This window comes from Carassius auratus, chromosome 10 (genome assembly GCF_003368295.1).
Source record: "Carassius auratus strain Wakin chromosome 10, ASM336829v1, whole genome shotgun sequence".
Taxonomy (NCBI): domain Eukaryota; kingdom Metazoa; phylum Chordata; class Actinopteri; order Cypriniformes; family Cyprinidae; genus Carassius; species Carassius auratus.
In genome coordinates this window covers 18,917,761-18,937,933 of record NC_039252.1, presented here as the reverse complement: position 1 = coordinate 18,937,933, position 20,173 = coordinate 18,917,761, and the positions used below count along the sequence as shown (strand labels likewise).

At 36.0% G+C, this 20,173-nt stretch overlaps 1 protein-coding gene across 3 annotated transcripts in view; it reads right to left on the bottom strand.

Annotated features, from left to right (window-relative positions):
- Window positions 1-2,404: 2,404 nt before the first annotated feature.
- The window catches only part of LOC113110183 (tetratricopeptide repeat protein 28-like), a 265,529-nt gene continuing 247,760 nt past the window's right edge, over window positions 2,405-20,173 (bottom strand). For 2 of the 3 annotated variants that reach the window (XM_026274227.1, XM_026274229.1), the window contains 12 exons: window positions 15,891-16,031; window positions 12,377-12,521; window positions 11,586-11,765; window positions 10,104-10,612; window positions 8,781-9,028; window positions 8,479-8,603; window positions 7,130-7,361; window positions 6,592-6,668; window positions 6,411-6,434; window positions 6,151-6,280; window positions 5,957-6,064; window positions 2,405-4,748 (listed from right to left, as the gene is read on the bottom strand). In XM_026274227.1, coding sequence (XP_026130012.1) covers window positions 3,148-4,748; window positions 5,957-6,064; window positions 6,151-6,280; window positions 6,411-6,434; window positions 6,592-6,668; window positions 7,130-7,361; window positions 8,479-8,603; window positions 8,781-9,028; window positions 10,104-10,612; window positions 11,586-11,765; window positions 12,377-12,521; window positions 15,891-16,031 — 3,520 coding nt within the window. In that variant the 3' untranslated portion in view covers window positions 2,405-3,147. The remainder of the gene's footprint in view (window positions 4,749-5,956; window positions 6,065-6,150; window positions 6,281-6,410; window positions 6,435-6,591; window positions 6,669-7,129; window positions 7,362-8,478; window positions 8,604-8,780; window positions 9,029-10,103; window positions 10,613-11,585; window positions 11,766-12,376; window positions 12,522-15,890; window positions 16,032-20,173) is intronic. The other variant, XM_026274228.1, reaches the window with a different exon arrangement.

Sequence of the window (20,173 nt, the reverse complement as noted above, 5' to 3'; positions counted from 1 at the left end):
TAAAAATTAACTTTTTTTCAAATTGCAATGTTGACAACGAAACATTATTTCACCCATATTTTGACATTTTATTTTCAGTAAACTATTTGAAATGTTAAAGTAGGCACTTGCATTTAATGTTTTATACAGTATGTGTAAATAAAAAACAGTTTTGTATGTTTATTTTGATGCAGACACCAAAATGGGACATCTCGTATATGACCCATTTTCAGTTCATGCTTTCCCTGGAAACTGAACCCATGCAGGGGCGGATCTACCGGGGTGGCACATGGGTGGCAAAGAAAGGCTTGCCACCCCTGTTGCCATCCCAGTTGGCAGCAACGAATTAAAGGTTATGGCCAATTTGAAAAAATTTAAGAGCGCGAATCTTTCGTGATTCGTGATCCCGCTCCGAACTCCCGAACTGATTCAAATGATTTGCGATCCCCGAACTGACTCAAATGATTCGCGAACCCGCTCCGAACTCCCAAACTGACTCAAATGATTCGCGAACCCGCTACGAACTCCCGAACCGATTCAAATGTTTCGCGATCCCCATAACTGACTCAAATGATTCGCGATCCCACTACGAACTCTCGAACTGATTCAAATGATTCGCGATCCCTATAACTGACTCAAATGATTCGCGAACCCGCTCCGAACTCCCAAACGGACTCAAATGATTCGCGATCCCGCTAACTCCCGAACTGATTCAAATGATTCGCGATCCCTGACTCAAATGATTCGCGAACCCGCTCCGAACTCCCAAACTTACTCAAATGATTAGCGATCCCCATAACTGAATCAAATGATTCGCGATCTCGCTACGAACTCCCGAACTGATTCAAATGATTCGCGATCCCCAAACTTACTCAAATGATTCGCGAACCCACTTTGAACTCCCGAACTGACTGAAATAATTTGCGAACCCACTCCGAACTCCTGAACTGATTCAAATGGTTTGCGATCCTCCAACTGACTCAAATGATTCGCGAAACCGCTTTGAACTCCCGAACTGACTCAAATGATTCGCGAACCCGCTCCGAACTCCCGAACTGATTCAAATGGCTTGCGATTCCCCAACTGACTCAAATGATTCGCCTGACAGAAACAGCAATGTCTTTACAACAACCTGTCAAAATAAAATTTTGGTATAACTTTGAAGAAATTCAAACAGAAATATAGTACTATTGCACAGTAGAGTATGCTATATGTCAAGTATTAGCATAATTGTTATGATATACTTCCTATTAGCTAATAATAATAGTTAATTTAAAAACACAGAAACTCTGGTTACAACCCACCAAAATAAAAGTTTGGTCTAACTCAAAGAAATTATGTAAGAAATTGCTTAGTAAAATATAACATTATTAAAGGAATATCACACAAGTTTTCATAGAAGTTTTATTTTAAGATTTAATTTAAAAGTACATTTTTATATGTGCCTATAATGTTTATTTGTTTATTATTATTGTCAGCTAATAAAACCTATGCTTCAGAGACCATATTCATATAACATCTAAGACTAAATGTAGCTCTTGACTGGTTGAGTTAGATGGTGATTAACACTAAACAGTAGAAAATCAGTTGAGTCTCCCCAGCTGGAAATGGCTGTTAAAATCTTGTGTTTCTTATAATAAATTGACATATTGATAACACTGAACCTTTTATAATGCTCTTAATTACATGTCGATGCATACTGTATGCATTAGTGAGTGTGGTGGTGCTTATGGGGTATGGTCACTTATTCCTTATATGTTTGTAATGTTTGTTATAACGGTTTCAAATGCAAGACATTGATTGCATGAGATTAAGTTTGTAAATGATAGCCTGTATCCTTGTAGTGTGCACATATATTTATCATCAAACTGATAACTGTGACTGAATTCAGTATATATACATCTGCCATATGTTGCCACCCCTCAAAAATTCCTGCCCCCTTCTCGCCAACCCATCAATTTGTCAAGCTTTTTTTAGTCATATTGCAGAATGACAGCAAAATGAGTCAGTTTTTTTATTGAATCATTAAGAACCAATAACTCACTCACCTGCACAAAATACTGATACGTAAACAACATTTGACAGAGATCTTAAAACCAAAAAGTGGCTCTCTGTCAGAGAACAATCCAATAATTGATTAATATTATCTCTGCATACTGATTATCACACATCACTTCCATTTTTTGAGAAATATTTTGCACTCTAAAATACTCAAAAGTGAATTTTGAATCAGTATAAATATATAATTGTAAAGAAATATATATAAAAAAAAATACTTTGTGGAAAGTGCACTTTTTAAAATTGTTTATTCAATTCATTTATTTGGAAAATCATACCTGGAATTCTTTTTTGTGAAGCTATTATAATCTTTCTATTCTGATGTATACTAATATGAAAATTAATAGAAGACTACCACCACAAGAGAGTAAATTAAACTTTTTATTGAGACCATTTTACTGAGAAATGACTGAGATATGTCTGGATGAGAGTCCACATATGCAAAATCTCTGTTAAAAAGACACTGAATCACTGGAGAGCAAGAGAACCCATGCTGTAATACTGACACTCAATTCACATAGAAGTAAGGTCAGGTGCGTCGTCACCATCTCAATAAAAATATGAAAATGTTTTTCAACTTTTTTTGTGCATGGTTTGCTTCTTTAACAATATAAAAACGTATAATACTGATTGCAAAACGTTGATTTAATTTACAAAACAAATAACTGTAATAACAATTACCATCCATAATAATAATAATAACAATAACAATAATTATATTTAAAAAAAAAAAAAAAAGAGAAAAATGAAAAAAAAAAAAAGAAAACCAGTCAAAGCCGCATCATTTTCACTAACACAAACAGCGAGCCTTTTTGTCTTTTTGTTGAAATACCATTTTGGTATAATCTCTTTTTTTTGCTTTTTTTTTTTTTTTTTTGTTCTGACATGCGCAAGGCAAGATCAGTCTGCATATATAAACGGTCCTTTACAGTGTGGGTGGAAGCATAAGGATTATATGCTCTCTGCACGGGAAAATAAAACAGTAGGCAGTTTGAGGCTTCTGGGAATGTGCACTTCCTCACCCAGACTGTCCTTTCCACTGTTTTCAAGAGTCATAAATACTCTAAATACTCCTTTATCAAGAGAAGCCAGTCACTGAGGGACAGAATCTCAACATTTAGATGAAGGGAAGAACCGTCCTGGTGACAGGAACTTGTATCCGTTTCCCGAAGGCAGTCGGATGGGATGTGACCCTGGACTGCTGCCGGTGGACGCCGTCGGAGAAGGCGTGACTCTCTTGGGATCGATCTTGCGATGGCCATTGGGTGGATTTCTGTGTTGGAGCGCCACATCCTGGCCATGCGTATCCTGTCCCGTCACACTGTGTCGGGGCGAGAGGTTCAGAAGGCCCAGGACATCTCGTTTGGCGGTGCTCAGTTTCCCACCGCGGAGCGCCCGCATTGGTCCCGAGTGCTGCTGTTGGGTGGCGCTGGCCCAGAAGGTCTTGAGATTGTGGATCGCTTGGACTTTTTCATCTATAGCGGCCAATTTGAGTCGGTCGATATCCGGAGCGTCCGCTGGACTGGAGCGCGTCGATCCCGTCGAGGAGTAGGACAACGCCGGAGAGGGTGCGCTCCCGGCCGGAGACTGGTGGCCTGAGCTGGGCGAGACATTGCTGGGCGAGCGAGAGATGTGGCCGCTGTAGGGCGAGCTGGGATACTTGAGTTTAAACTGGGCGTGACTGTCGGAAGTCGGCGACGGTTGGCTACCTTCCTTTAGGGACGTCTCAGACGTAGCAGGGCTGTTGTATCCCGAGCTGACCTTCTGTAGGGATGACGTACGAGAGGGCGGTTTGGGGCGTGTTGGGAGCGGAGACGACTGAGCCTTGATGCTCGCCCGGCTACTAGGGCGACTGAACGCACTTGTTTCTGAGGAACGGAAAGCAGAACCTCCGGTTGGGGTCGGGGGGCCTCCACCGCCCACCCCGTCACCCAACGGGACGCTCCCAGTGCTTCTCTGCAAAGTTTCGACGGCCCGCATGTGGCTTTGCGTTTCTTCCAGGATCTTCTGCGCCAGTTCCTGCGGGTCCAGAGCGGCTCCGGGAGTACGTTCCTCTTGGGACTTCACAGTGCTGTCCGTCTCTGTGCTGGATTGATCGGATTCGCCCGTGTCAGAGCTGCTCACCTTCCCGACCTTCTGGAAGGGCGAGTTGGGACTAGGAACCAGGGTGGCTTTGACCGGAGACGTCGGGGTGCTGACACTTCCCCTAGAGGACACAGACACCGCGTAACCCCTGCCGGTCCCGCCGCGTGCTGCCCCCCGATGGTTCCTATGGTTTGCGGGACGAGGGAGCGTGTCACATTGGCTACCCAATGGCTCACTGCTGATTATACTGTATCCTTCATACTCTTCATCATCGTGCCCTCCTACGGCTCCATGTGGGGACGAGCGGCTGCGGGGCACTGCCATGTGCCGGTGGGATGCGAACAGCCCAGCTCCGCCCCGATGCCGCTCTAGTTCCTGCTGCCGCGAGCGCTGGCTGATAAAGTCAGAAGTGCCTTCAGGACGGGACAGGAAGCTCATGGAAGAGGCGATGGAGCTCAGGCTGTAGACAGAGATGGCATCAGAGGCCAGGCTGTCAGGGCATGGAGGGGAGAAGGGAGGGTTGGGGTAACCCATAGGCAGATGGTGGGACACAGACTGTGCTGAGGCCAGAGACTCCAGAGACGATGAACTGTCCAGACTCAGACGCTTCGGAAGCTCAGTAGAGTCTGAGGGGAACATTAAAGTGCAATTATTATAAAATCAGATATTATATACCGTATTTTCCAGACTATAAGTCACACTTTTTTTCATAGTTTGGCTGGTCTTGCGACCTATAGTCAGGTGCAACTTGTTCTTCAAAATTCATTTGACAATAACCAAGAGAAAACATTACCGTCTCCAGCCGCCAGAGGGCGCTCTATGCTGCTCAGTTCTCCTGTAGTCTACACTGAAGACATATAGCGCCCTCTCGTGGCTGTAGACGGTAATGTTTTATCTTGGTTCTTGGTTCTAAATAAATGCGACTTATAGTCCAGTGTGACTTATATATGTTTTTTTTCCTCATCATGACGTATTTTTGGACTGATACGACTTATACTCAGGTGCGACTTATAGTCCTAAAAATACGGTATATAACAAGTTATATTTAAAGCAGTATAGTTTAATATTTTTTATAATTTTTTGTCCAGTAAAAATAGTAATAGTGATCATTTTATGATTAATATATAATAATATTCGTTTTTTAGTTTCATTTTTTAAGTCAGATCTTAGTTTCCAAATTTTTTGTCAAATGTTTTAAATTAGTCAAAATGTACTTAAAAAAACAGCAATAATGTTTTTTTTAAATCAAGTTTATATATTAGTGGTAAATAGAATACCATTAATAAAGTTATATTTATGTAATTATTCTAATGTTGTCTAAACGAAAATTGACTATATTCAAAATAATGAATCAACATGATTTGTAAAATGATTACAACACACAGCAATTTTTTTTAAATATTGTGATTTTTTTTTATCAGTATTGTAATTATGTATGACGGAAATATAGAATATATATTTTTCACTCCGTTTTTTTAACTGTTTAAGCCATAGTCATTGTTGTTTGAAAAAAACTTTACATGAATAATATAAAATGTATTAATTTTAGTCCATTTTTTTCCTGAAAATAACCATTTTAATTTTGATTTAAATAACATTAAATTACCAGTGTGTAAGATATGCTATATAAATAAACTTGCCTTGTCGATTAAAAAAAATATTTTTTTAAAAGAGCTTATTGGAGTACACTGAAATATTAGCTACTGTTGAAGCAAATACTATTGGAACAGCCTTTTTCTTGTCTTTAGTATTGGTGACAGAATAAAAAAAACTTCAAATGAATCGATCAGTTTTGTTGTTGTGATCAACAGTTTGAGGTTGAAGTGATGCTCACCAAACAGTGCCAGCAGTGATTGCAGGGCAAAGTGCATGGTGCGACGGTTGGCCTGTTTCCCCGTCTTCAACACCACCTCCTCCTGACCGACCTCACACAGGTCAAACCCTGAGAGAAAGAGAAAGCGAAAGACCGAGCCCTCAGCATGCGCTACATCATCTCGATCAGTACTCGTGTGCTGAAGCTGCTCTTACCCAGAGCGGCCAGGAACTCATGGCAGCCGGGAAGTCTCCAGAGCTGCACGCTGATGGACACCTGGATGGGTGCGAGAGAGAAATCCTGCTCCTTCTCTCCAGACTGAAGCTGCACCAAAACCTGATGGAGCTGCGTAAAAACGAGAACGCTTTAATGATGTCAAATATACAAAAGCCTTGTTTCATTGTTATCTACAGCCAAATATCACTGGTAGTATGTTATCGTAGAGTTAGCTGAAAGCATATATTTAAGCACTTACCATTCCCACTACATTTTTAACAGCCTTTAATGGTAAGTTTAGGAAAAGAGAAGGAAAGAGGATTGTTACAAGCAAACACGAGCATCTCAATAATCCAGCAGGCACTCATCAAAGCAGTGTAGTTACGCACAGATCAGATGCATGAGCACAGAACAGTTTGATGCATGCTGTGACATCTTACCCTGTTGATCAGCTGTTCTCCGGTTTCTGACGCTGTGATCAGTTTACACAACGCCTGCAGAGCAGGAGGAGGCAAACCTGCGAACACGAAGGACAAACAACACTTTAAACCCTTGTGCTGCTGTGCTGAAAAGCCTTTACCTCATTTGGTGATCCTGGACAAAACTGTTCAGCCTTGTAAATCTTTCACAAAATTCTCACCAAAGTTAAGTTCAGTTAGCACAGGCTTTGGAACTGATTCCTCGACTGAAGCCTCATTGATCTGAGCTTATGCACATCAGTTTATTTTTTTTAACATTAACTAGAATTTTTTTGGGGGTGGACAAAATCTTTAAAAATGACCAGTCACTTAAAAAATTCCAATAACCAATAAGTGAGAATTTATCAATTTTAATTTCCCTACTCTCACTTGTTTGATCATTATACACAGCAAGCACATTTTTGTGTGCAACATGCATCTGTCCAAGAACGCTCTGTGGGCTGGCTATCTTTCCTCCCTCATACTCTTGTCTTGTCTTGTTAAATAGTAAATGTCATACCCAGCAGTGACTGTAGGGTGGTGCTGCATTGCTGTAGTCGGTCTCCGGGGTCAGCGGTGGGGAAGAAGACCGCCGCAGGGAGGCCCGTTCCAGCCGAGTCCAGCCTGAATCCCACTGCGGTCAGCAGAGCCTGCCAGCCCGGCACGCCGCCCACCTTATTCTCCACACTCTGCTGAGACGTGTACATGGAGTTCCTCTGGCCGTTCTGGATGCGCTGGAGGGATTTCTCCACCTGGGGGAGCCACAGAAACACAGAAGATCTGTTTGTACAAAACCTGACAAAAAGGTTGGATACGCCTACATATTGTCTGATACTATTATTTCCACGTTTTCAATTGAAAATGAAACCTATGAAAAAAAAAAAAAACTTTAAAGTATGAGAAATAAAATTACGAGAAGTAAATTAGTGAACAAATATTTTATATAAAACTTCTGAATATAAAATGTCAGATTAAAATAATATTAAAATAAAAACTAAATGACTAAATGATTATTATTTATTGATAACTATATATATATATATATATATATATATATATATATATATATATATATATATATATATACACTAAATGTATGTGTATATATTTATATACATTAAACGTATATATATATATATATATATATATATATATATATATATATATATATATATATATACACACACACACACATTATATATATATATATATATATATATATATATATATATATATATATATATATATATATATATATATTTACATTTAATATTGTAAAATATTTGATGCAACATTTTATACTGTAACAGTTATACTTTTAAACATTATATAGTTATATATTAGTATATTCACGCTCTATATAAAATTATACAATAATAAATAATAAAATGAAAATAAAAAATGATCATAAGCATATTAAATCTACTATATAAAAGAACAAAATAATGAGTTGTATTATTTTGAATATTACAGTTATTAATAGCTGATACATACACACACAATTATATTATTAAATTTTATACTTTTAAATAAAAACATAAAATACCATATAACTGATAAAAAAAATAAAAAACAACTGCTATATATCTACTATAGTTGTATTATCTATAACTATATGTAGTACATATGTATACTGTATTATTGCATGTGAATACTATATGCACAATGTATACAAAATAATATAGAACTACTGAAAGCATAAAATGTACTTTAACAGATTAAAATATATACACGCTACATACACACACATGTGATTACATTTGATATTTATAGCATATTATTTATATACTATAGTAGACTACTATATGCACATGCGTAACATATATTCTTAGTAAACGCAAATGAGGCCAGTAGTCCTGTGTTTCTCACCAGGTGTAGCAGAACCCTGAGGGCATCTCTAGCTTTGTCTGGATACTGCAGGATCTCAGCCAGAGCCTGACCAATCAGAGACGACGGACTGTTCAGTTTCACATCACAGCCAATCAGCATGAAGCCTGTGGAGACATATTCAAATCATGAGGAGAACAGCACTTTATACTCAACACTGTCTACTATTATTTTAAAGTGACACTTGTGGTGTGCAGTAGCAGTGTGCTACATGACATCACCGTATTCACCACGGTATGATTTGGTTATATACTGCACATGTTTCAGTGCAGCTGTGATCATACCTGCCCAGTTTGAGGGGTGTGAGAACTGTTTGCTGCTCTGGACAGTCTTCATGGCGTCTGCGAGGGCCGCGCTGGCTTTGGTGCCGTTGAGCAGAGCGCTGTAGAACGCGTGGATGAACATCTTGGACGCGGCGATGGGAACCGGCCACAGAGACACCAGCACACACTGAGCTCCGGCCGCCAGGAAAGCCCTGGTCAGACCCACCACACCGTCCGCCGTTACTTTACTGTCCGACTCCTGGTACGAGCTGCAGGGCATGAAAACACACTCTTTCAGCATCGTAGAGCAGTTACTCACTGGAATACAGACACTATTATCTTCATAGACTGTTAAACTACTGTGGATGTGGCTGCAGTCAAAGTAGAGCGTGTTAAACTGAAGTGATGTTTGAAAACCCTGATGAGTAGAAGAGGGTGGGCAGTATGAACGAAAGCATATATAACAGTGTAAGTTATGATTACAATAATGAATATAAATAATGAGATATAATATACAATTAAAATAATAGTAATATATACATTCATACGCACACACACACACACACACACATATATATATATATATATATATAAATTGACTTGATGAATTACATTAATTAATTTATTCAAAAGTTAATTCATTATATATTAAAAATAAGCCTATATGAAAGTTGAATATATTCTAATATTCCTAATTTAAAATAAAATAAAATATTTGTTTTTAAACTTTGATAGACATAAACAAAAAGATCAGAGAAAATTAAAAATTAAAAAAAATTAAACAATAAAATAAAACAAAAAATTGCTTCACTTTATGTAATGAATGAAAAATAAATAGTACTACTACTACTACTACTACTACTATTAATAATTTATAAAAACTAAAATATAAAAAATAATAACAAAATAAAGTATACATATATATATATATATATATATATATATATATATATATATATATATATATATATATATATATATATATATATATATATACACACACACACACACACACACACACACACAAAATATAGACATTTTCTTTTTTATGTAGTCTTTACGTTATTATTAGCACTGATACTAATACATATATAATATATACTACTGATACTAATACATATATAAAAATTGTATAATAATAGAAATTATAATATATTATATATATATATATATATATATATATATATATATATATACACACACATAAAAATGAAATAATAAATATCGCTATTACAGAGACATAACACATCAACACAGCCAACTTACTAAAACATTAACTAAAATTAAAATGACAAACTATAAAATGCAAACTATTATTAAAAACTATCACTGGTCTGTACTGACCCCAGCACGACTAGTTTTGTGGGCAGCCTGAGGTCGAGGATGTCGGCTGCGGTGAGCAGGAACTCCTGCAGCGGGGGGCTGTCACAGATGCTTTCGGCATCGCTGGCGTCGTCCGGCACACGCAGACTCTCCGGGATGGTGTAGTTAGATTTGACTCCGCTCTCTCCTCCTCCTGCTCCTCCGCTGGGAGCCGCTGGTGCCGGTCCAGAGCCGCTGTCCTGGCTGGGTGTGAGGACAAGAGCCGCCAGCTTCCAGGAGATGTGCGTAGCGAAGTGAGCGCATTCGGCCTGCGTCAGGGCGCTCATAACCCGCTCCTTAGTCGCGGTGGGACCGGCCAGCGGCTGACAGCCCAGGAGATCGGCCACCATGTGAGCCTCCTCTTCAGCGGAGGGCATCGGGCCCCAGAGCCAGCGGTCCATCACTGACGGCGGCAGACGAGGATTGCCCACCACTGCGGCCATAGAGCTTCCTCCATTACACAGAACCGGACCGGTCCGCCGAGGGTGAACCTGACCAGACAAACACTGCGTGAGCTTGTGGGCAAAAACAGTCAAGGTCAAATTAAACCTTATAAAATCATTAAGGCAAATAAGGTAAACTACGATGAATTCACCAGGATCAAAAAGGTAAATATTGAAACAACACTCCTTAATGATGGTTAAATCATTGTAGCACTCAAGTCTCATGTACCTTAAATAAAAAAAAAAAAAAAGATAAAGAAATACATAAATAAAAAAATACAAATTGTATTCTTAGATTAATTGTATTTTTAATATATATATATATATATATATATATATATATATATATATATATATATATATATATAAATACATTTTTTATTTGGATGCAAATTGTTAATTCAGGAAATGCATTAAAAATATTAGAGTAAAAACAGCTTGACTCTGTAATGCTTTAATAAAAAATAAAAAAAAGACTCAAGACAGAACAAAATGTATATAAATAAATAAATACTATAATAATATACAAATAGTCATATAGTAGTATATATTACTATTGATAACTAAAACTATTAAAAACAATTCTTGTTATTTGAAATAAACCTAATAAAATAAAATAAAATATTTGAAAAACTAGAACACTAGAGACAGAAAAAAAAACTAGATAATAAAACTAGATGAAAAATAGAAATGCTGTCCTGGCATCTAACTGAAATAAAAGAAGTCCTAAAATCACTAAAACTAAAATTGAAATAGATATAAATTGAAGTTAAATAGAAATAAAACAGACACACAAACACAAAAAAACTAAAGTCAAAATAAATAAATAAATAGAACATACCAAAATGAATAAAACTCAAATAAAAATAAAGCTTTTGAATTTGCCTTATTTTATTTCAGTTTAATAAAAAATAATTGTAGTTTTATTTTAGTTTAATTTGATTGATATTAATAAACACTTTATTAGTATATAAAAACTAGTGAATGAACGCTGGTCTATGTGTGTCAGAAGTGTGCCTACTTTAGCTGTGCTCCCCAGACTGCCGATGGACGGGACGGCGATGAGACTGAACCGCTCGTACAGATACTCATTAGACGAGCTTCCCTTCAGCAGAGCAAACGGGATGAGATACAACTCGCCCTCCAGGACCAGAACCAGCTGTCTGTGTCTGCCGACCGGACCGCTGGAGTGCATCAGACCCTACAGACATCACATCACACACTCAAACTACAGCACTGGACATACATCATAAAATAGCTTGACAAATAAAAGAACAGCCAACGTTAGGGTAGCAGAACAAAATAATATAAAATAAAACCCTGGGTATTACATTAAATATATGCTCAATTCTACAAACCAATTAAGAAACGGTCACTTAGTGACTGACTAATATGTGAACCGTATTTTTCGGACTATAAGTCGCACCTGAGTATAAGTCGCATCAGTCCAAAAATACGTCAGGACGAGGAAAAAAACATATATAAGTCACACTGGACTATAAGTCGCATTTATTTAGATCCAAGAAACAAGAGAAAACATTACCGTCTCCAGCCGCGAGAGGGCGCTCTATGTTTTCAGTGTAGACTACAGGAGAACTGAGAAGCATAGAGCGCCCTCTGGCGGCTGGAGACGGTAATGTTTTCTCTTGGTTCATGTCTCTTAGTTCATTTCTCTCGTTTCATGTCAAATTAAATTTGATAAATAAGTCACACCTGACTATAAGTCGCAGGACCAGCCAAACTATGAAAAAAAGTGCGACTTATAGTCCGGAAAATACGGTAATTGTTTCTGAAACGTGTGTGCAGTCGTACCCCCTCCATCGGGGCGATGAGCAGGTCGTAAAGGGCTCGTAGCGGGGGTTTGCTGAGCGCACTTGTGCGGCGCGGTAGAGACGAGGAGCCCTCCTTCACCGGAGACACCGTGTTACTGAAGAGACTCGTCATACTCTGACAGCTCCTGAAATAACACCACAAACACACTCATCAAACACTAGCGGCCCGTACTTCAAAATAACTCCGGAAAGAGATGCCAAATATAACGGATAATCCTGTATCCAGCTCATTCATCACAGTGGAAATACAGTATGCAGACTCTTTCCTCATAAAAACTGTAGTGTGCTATTTCAGAGACACTCGTGGTGACATATGAGAGAAGATAAAGTGACATCACACCATCTCAGATTCTATTATTTACTGAAACACTGGAGGGCGCTGTTCACCTGAAACATTTTAAACATTTGTGTTTCATAACAGCAGGTCATGTCAAAGATGGACAGTTGAGATAAGAAAAACACCCAGAAAGCCATTTCAATCAAATAAACATCTTAAATAAAACGGGGTCACAAAATGTGCTACAAAAAGAGGTCAATGTAGTAAAAATAGAATTACAACAGTAGCAATACATATAGTGTTATATTACACATTAATAATACTTATTAAAATAATTCAGAATAACTGATTGTTTATTGTGTTTACTATCTTATGAAATAGTCATTAGTGTCATTTATGATATAGCCATAGCCATCATATAGTCGTGTTTTGGAGATTTTTCCATGGTGTGTCAAACAGAAGCCCTTTACTGTGGTTTACTGCTTTAATCAGTTGTGTGTCCTGCAAGAAAACGTCACTGTGGATCTCTTGAAATAAAGACAGAAGCCACACATGACCTTGCAGACCACAATCAAAACACTTCGTTATTAAAGAATCTGTGTAGGTGTAATGATTCCACATACTCCAGGACTAATCGCCATCACTATTGAAACCGAAGAGCTCCCGGAAAACATCCTTCCCACTTCCCATCACCGAGCTTTACCATTTATCAAAGAGACACACACGGGGGTCTCGGCTTCTCCTAAACTCTGGCCTGCGTTTGGAAGTCAGCTGGGTGATCAAACTGTTTAAATGTTTAAAAAGCATCAGAGAGCGAGAACGTGAAGCTGCAGAGAGGAGGATCATTTGTGTGAGAACAGAGTGGACGGTATTAAGGAAATAATTCACCCCAAAATTACAATACATCGTTCAAATCCTGTGTGGAACAACAAAAAAAAAGGACAAAAAAAAAAATGCATAAAAATACTAGAGGCTAGTGTATTAAAGTTGCTTACATTAACTGTAACAAAGCTGAAATAAAATGTAAGTATAAAAAAAAATATTGAAATAAAACAAGGTTAAGTAATAAAATTGCAACAAAAACACATAACAAAAATACTAAAATTTAAATAAAAACTGAAAATATAAAAATAAATGTTAATTGGAAATCGAAACCAGTGTTAAAAATTGTTTTCTTTAACTGAAATCTGAAAAACGTAACACTTAAAATAAGCTTACTTGAAGTTAAGATTTACTGTAAATAACAAAACTATTAAACTCACTTTAATGAATTGAAATAAAGCTGAAATAAAGAGGGGAAGGGGGGGGGTTAAAAAACGAATAAATAAATATGACAAAAGCACATAACAAAATCAACTTAAATCAAGAAATCAAATTAAAACATAAAATATAAAAATAAACGCTAATTCTAAATATTAATAAATACCAAAATAGGTCAATAAATATATGTTCACCGATTCTGCAACCTGGATCCAACGATTCATTGAAAATATCCATCTCACATGAATTCATAAATGCCAAATTCGTAAATGAAATATTGTTTTGCATTGGATCTTTTTAATGAATCATTTAAACACTACTCATCTCATGAACTCTTATGAACGAGACAACAGATCGACAGAGCCATATCTGATTCATTTATGAATCATTGTTTTGTGTTAGATCTATTTAATTAATTATTCGATCACTACTTGTCACATGAAACCTTACGTGGATTGTCAGAGAAGAAAACGCTTACATTTAGGTCTGTTCCTCACACAAATCTATCGTTTATGACAAAATATAGTGATATAGAGATTTTTAACCACCTGGAAGACACTTTAATGATGTTTACTTGTCATTGTGTGGCTTCATGTTCACTGCACTTAAAAGAGCAGGACACTCTTACAAAATTCTCAGTCTGCGAAGAAAGTGAGTGAACGATGCCAGAATCGTCATTTTGAACTGAATTGTTGGTTTAACGTGTGGTACGTGCTCATTAGGGCAGACGAGGAGTGAACGGCGCTCCTGTTTTAATGAATATGGAGAGATGTGTGGTGCTGAAAGCTCTTAATGAGGAGCAGAGCTCTAATGATGACCGCTCTGACCCCGTCTTTAACAACGCACCGCACGTTCCTGTCCTAGCTGTCCTTTCTTCTTTCAGTGCTAATAACCATCTCTCTTTCTCTCCTAATGAATCAGGATGTGAAGGACTGTGTACCGGCTCTATAATTATCATCCGTCTGAGCTGAGTTTAGATCCATTAGCAGCAAAATGTTTACTAATTGCTTAATGATTTAGTGTCTGATTGGGGTTTTTCTTTGCTACTTGAGTGGTTTCTTTCTTTAGATTAATACCAAGTAGTTTATTTCGGTTCATATAAAACAGAACTAGATCTATGAAAGGAAAATTGCTTTTTATTTATTTTTTTATTTTTTTGTTTTCATTATAAAGCTCTGAAGAAAGACCCATCGAATGGCTTTTACTTCACTATTTAAGTGGTCTCTCTTTATTTAGATTAATACCAAATGGTTTATTTTGGTTAATATTAAAACGAGTCAGATTTAGAACAAGAAAAGCTAATTCATTTTAGAAAAATAGATTCATTATGAGCATGATTACTAATTGTTTAATTATTTGGTGTTTGATTGGGTTTTTATCTGCTTTCTCTTTTTAGATTAACATCAAAAGTTTTATTTTAGTTAAAAATTCAAAAATAACATCTAGAACAAGCAAAAACTATTTACCAGTGTAATGAGAAAAGTTTAAATGATGGGTTTCAGATTTTCTGGTGTGTTATGATGCTATGAAATCTTGTTAAATCTATATTTCTCATCAACTCTCATTAATATATGTATTTTCAGGGAATAAAACACTTAAATCGGGATATGTTCCTCACATGTGTCTCATATGAAGACTTCAAATATTGTGATTTGTGAGTCATTTTTACCAATTTTATAACACATTTTTTAGTAATTTTGGAGCTTGACGGAAAAGCTTATCAAACATTTGATCACTACTTGTCTAATTAACTCAAGGTGGATTTTTTTTAGCTAAAACATAATATAAAAGGCTTAGAATAAAGCAAGTGAGTCATTTTAACCCATTTTATGACACTCTACTGTTGTTTATTTCTCATTTTGACCTCATTCACTTTCAACTTTCACTTTCTAGATCTCAAAACCACTTAATTTGGGAGATTCCTGAGCTACTTTATATGATGAATGTCGCGTCTGACCTGTTGAAGAGGTTGTTTCTGGAAACCATCCTCAAGAAGCCGGTCGGGTCGGTCACTGAGTTGAGTTTATTATTCAGTTCTTCAAACTGCTGGTCCAAAAGGTCTCCAGCTTCGCTCTCCGTCTCGCTGCTGGAACAGGCTCTGAAACACCAAACATAATGTGACTTATTCAGGGAAGCTGTTGGGTACAAAACATGCCACAATTACTGCAGATGAATTCAGCTATCTTGCTTTTTATGATGAAAAAACAAGTCCAATAAATAATTTCACGATGTAAAACGACAATAATAACTACAAACATCACTTAATGCCAAATAATGTAGTCAATTATTAAACACACCCTGAAATACTTGATTCTATACTGACTCATTTGTGTCTTTTTTGTATTTCTCTGACACATTATTTCAATGAAACGTAACTGGTAACTCAATTTAGTTTCTTCAGTGATGAAAGCACAACATCTGAGCGATGAAACGCTCCCATTTATCAATACCGCTGTCAAACACACTCGCTTTTATATCCAGACATGCACGTTTGTTGACTTTTCATTCCCGGCGTCCATTGAGATGCAACGCAAAATAACAGAAACAATTTTACAAACAACTCAAGCACAACGGCAGCCACGATCACAGATAATTATTCACCAGTCTCTCTTGGCATCTGGAGAACACGTGAGCTAATTTCTCTGATTAGCTTTAATGAAAAAACGGATCTCTCCAGTAATCTGACTCATCTGAGACGACACACTTGGATTCCTCTATTGGGTTAATAAGGTTTTATCCACCTCACCTCAATTACACACAAAACACGCTTCATTTGCACCTAATGCACGACGCAGATGTTCCGTTGATTATTTTGGACGCATTATCAGATGGCATTAAAACATGTTGGTACGAAGAGATTCGAATGCTCTACAGACGTCTGAATAGCTTGTTAGTGTGTGTTTGTTTAAGCACTTTGCTCTGAGAATGAAAGGGAACGTCTGCTTATACTCTTCCCTATACCTCAAAAGTCGAATTTATATATCTCATATTACTGTATGCATAATCTGAATTCTAACATTATGACTTACTATATCTCAAAAAAGGAATATATAGCATAATATTACAACACATCTCACATTAACTTAATATATATCTTATAATATGTTATATATCTCATATTATATATACTGTACATACAACATTATTTGCCATTACATCTCACAATTTGACTATATATTGCATAGTATTATTATATATCTCACAACATGATTTTATTTATTTCTATATAACTTTATAAACCTCATAATACTATATGCATCTCATAATATTACTATATATCTCACAGTATGGCTTTATCTCAAAATTACTATATATCTCATACTACAACATATTGTACAGTACATCTCACTTGAAATCTCACATTAACACATATATATATATATAACATATTTCTCATAATATGACTATATATAATATAACTTTATCTCATACTACTACATACATCTTACTTGACATCTCACATTTACGTCATATTTATCAAAATATGACTATATATATCTCATGACTATATATCATGATGTATCTTCACATGTATCTTCATATTTTACATTTACTTTATTCTCATAATATGACTATATCTCATAATATTACTATATATCTCATAATATGACTAATCTCACATAGACTTAATATTTCTCAAAACAGGATTTAAAATATATTCCATAATATTATTATGTATCTCACAATATGGCTTTATCTCAAAAGGACTACAGTATATGTCTCAAACTACTACATACATCTTACTTGAAATCTCACATATACATAATATATTTCAAAATATGACTATATATCTCATAATATGAATATGTATCTTCATATTTTACATTAACTTAATATTTCTTAAAATATTACTATGTCATAATATTACTATACATCTCATAATATGAATATATATCATTATGTAACTTCATATTTTACATTTACTTAATATTTCTCAAAATATTACTATTTTTCATAATATTACTATATATCTCATATGACTATTTCACATTGACTTAATATTTCTCAAAACAGGATCTAAAATATATTCCATTATATTATGTATCTTACAATATGGCTTTACCTTAAAAGGGCTATATATCTCATACTACTACAAACATCTTACTTGATATCTCAAATGTTCATCATAATTCTCAAAATATGACTATACATCTCATAATATGACAATATATCATTATGTAACTTCATATTTAACATTAACTTAATATTTCTCAAAATATGACTATATCTCATAATATTACTATATATATATATCTCATAATATGACTAATCTCATATTGACTTAATATATCTCAAAACAGGATCTAAAATATATTCCATAATATTACTATTTATCTCACAATATGGCTTTATCTCAAAAGGACTATATATCTCATACTACTACAAACATCTTACTTGATATCTCACATTTACATCATACTTCTTAAAATATGACTATATATATCATAATATGTCTATATATCATAATATAACTTCATATTTTATATTTACTTAATATTTCCCAAAACAGGATCCTATATATTGCATATTATTAATCTCACAATATGGTTTTGTCTCAAAATGTAACTTTAAATATCTCATATTCCTATGAATATAAATCACATGACTTCATATCTCATATTTATTCCATATCTAAAAATATGAATATATATTACACAATATGACAAAATATGCTACAAATATATATTTCACAATATGACAAAATTAAGCCACAATACAACTTCGTAGCTCAAAATATGAATTAATATATCTAATAATGTTACTATATATCTCAAAATGACATACGCTTTGAATATATATCATATGACTTCGCATCTCAGAATTATTTCATATCTCAAAATATGACTATGCATTTCATATTGACTAAAATATCTCAAAATATTACTTCCATTTCATAACTATTCTCGTTACTCACAATATGACTCATCTTATTACACTGACTATATATTGAATGTTCTACAGACGTCTGAATAGCTCATTAGCGTGTGTTTGTTTAAGCCTTTTGCTCTAAAAATGAAATGGAGCGTCTGCTAATCCTCTTCCCTAGATTTCTGAACTATTCCAAAATGTCAGAGCACCAACAGTCTTCTCGTTTTGCCTTTTTTATCTCTGCAAACATGTTCCGGCTCCCATTGCACTCCCTCTTGAGATGGAAGCCATCCCAAATCCTGTTGAAATGTTAATTTAATTCTTTGTCGGGGTACAACCCTGTAGGATGGGAATAATCTCATTTTTTTGCCAACCAGAAATGAAAAGCACCGGAGGAGCCGGAGAATGAGATCTGCTCTTCATATATTTGGGCTTACAGTGACAGACTTTGACCCAGTCGTGGGGCGAGAGCTTGCATCTGTGACCCGTCTGCATGCTCTCCCAAACCTGAGCTGCTGTGGATGCGGCCCCGGGCCGATCTGTTTGGGAAGCGTGCATTGGAAATGAAGACGGCTCAGATGTGGAGACAGCGCAGTAGGCCTCGTGTGGCAGGCAGAGATATGTGAGGATGCTCTGAAAGGAAAACCTTCCTATAGTGAGCGGCTCTCTAACCTGATCAGGTAGGTTAACTAAGGTTGTTCACACCGGGTCTGAGTTTGATTACGCCTCTGGAGTAACACCGGGAGCACAGACAGAAGCTGATTACCAGTCGACTAAAATTGAACATGCTGTCTGTGGCGGATGCGTTTGAAAGCTGTTTCTGCTGAGAAGAGCAGCAATAAGAATGCATTAGTCTGTAATATGCAAATTATAATAAATCATCAACAGCAGTTTATTTCCGCAAATTAGGCCGAATTGGTTTATGAACCATAACTCAAACCACAGCTTGTATGACAAGCAAACAAACTCAAATGGACCTGGGAAAGCACTAGACACTGTGTTTTTCTAGGTCATCTATCACTGTTACTACAGCTCATACTGAGGGTTAGTGATATGATCAAACTCTCAACCATCTCCATCATTAATGTGCAAGTCTTCCTGTAACACTTGTGCCACAGACATGAATGATTCCTCAAATCATGTGTCATGGCAAAGAGGATAATAAGGCTTGTGATTTTCACCTGCTGGATGATGAAACAGGCAAATTACTTCATATTTCACATTATTAATTAATATGTCTCATAATGTTACAATATACCTTACATTGTGACTTTGCACATGTCAAAATATGACTTTATATATCTTGAAATATGATTTTCACCTCCTTCAGTGTTCCTTTCATAAATTAGGTATTAATATATCTTATAATAT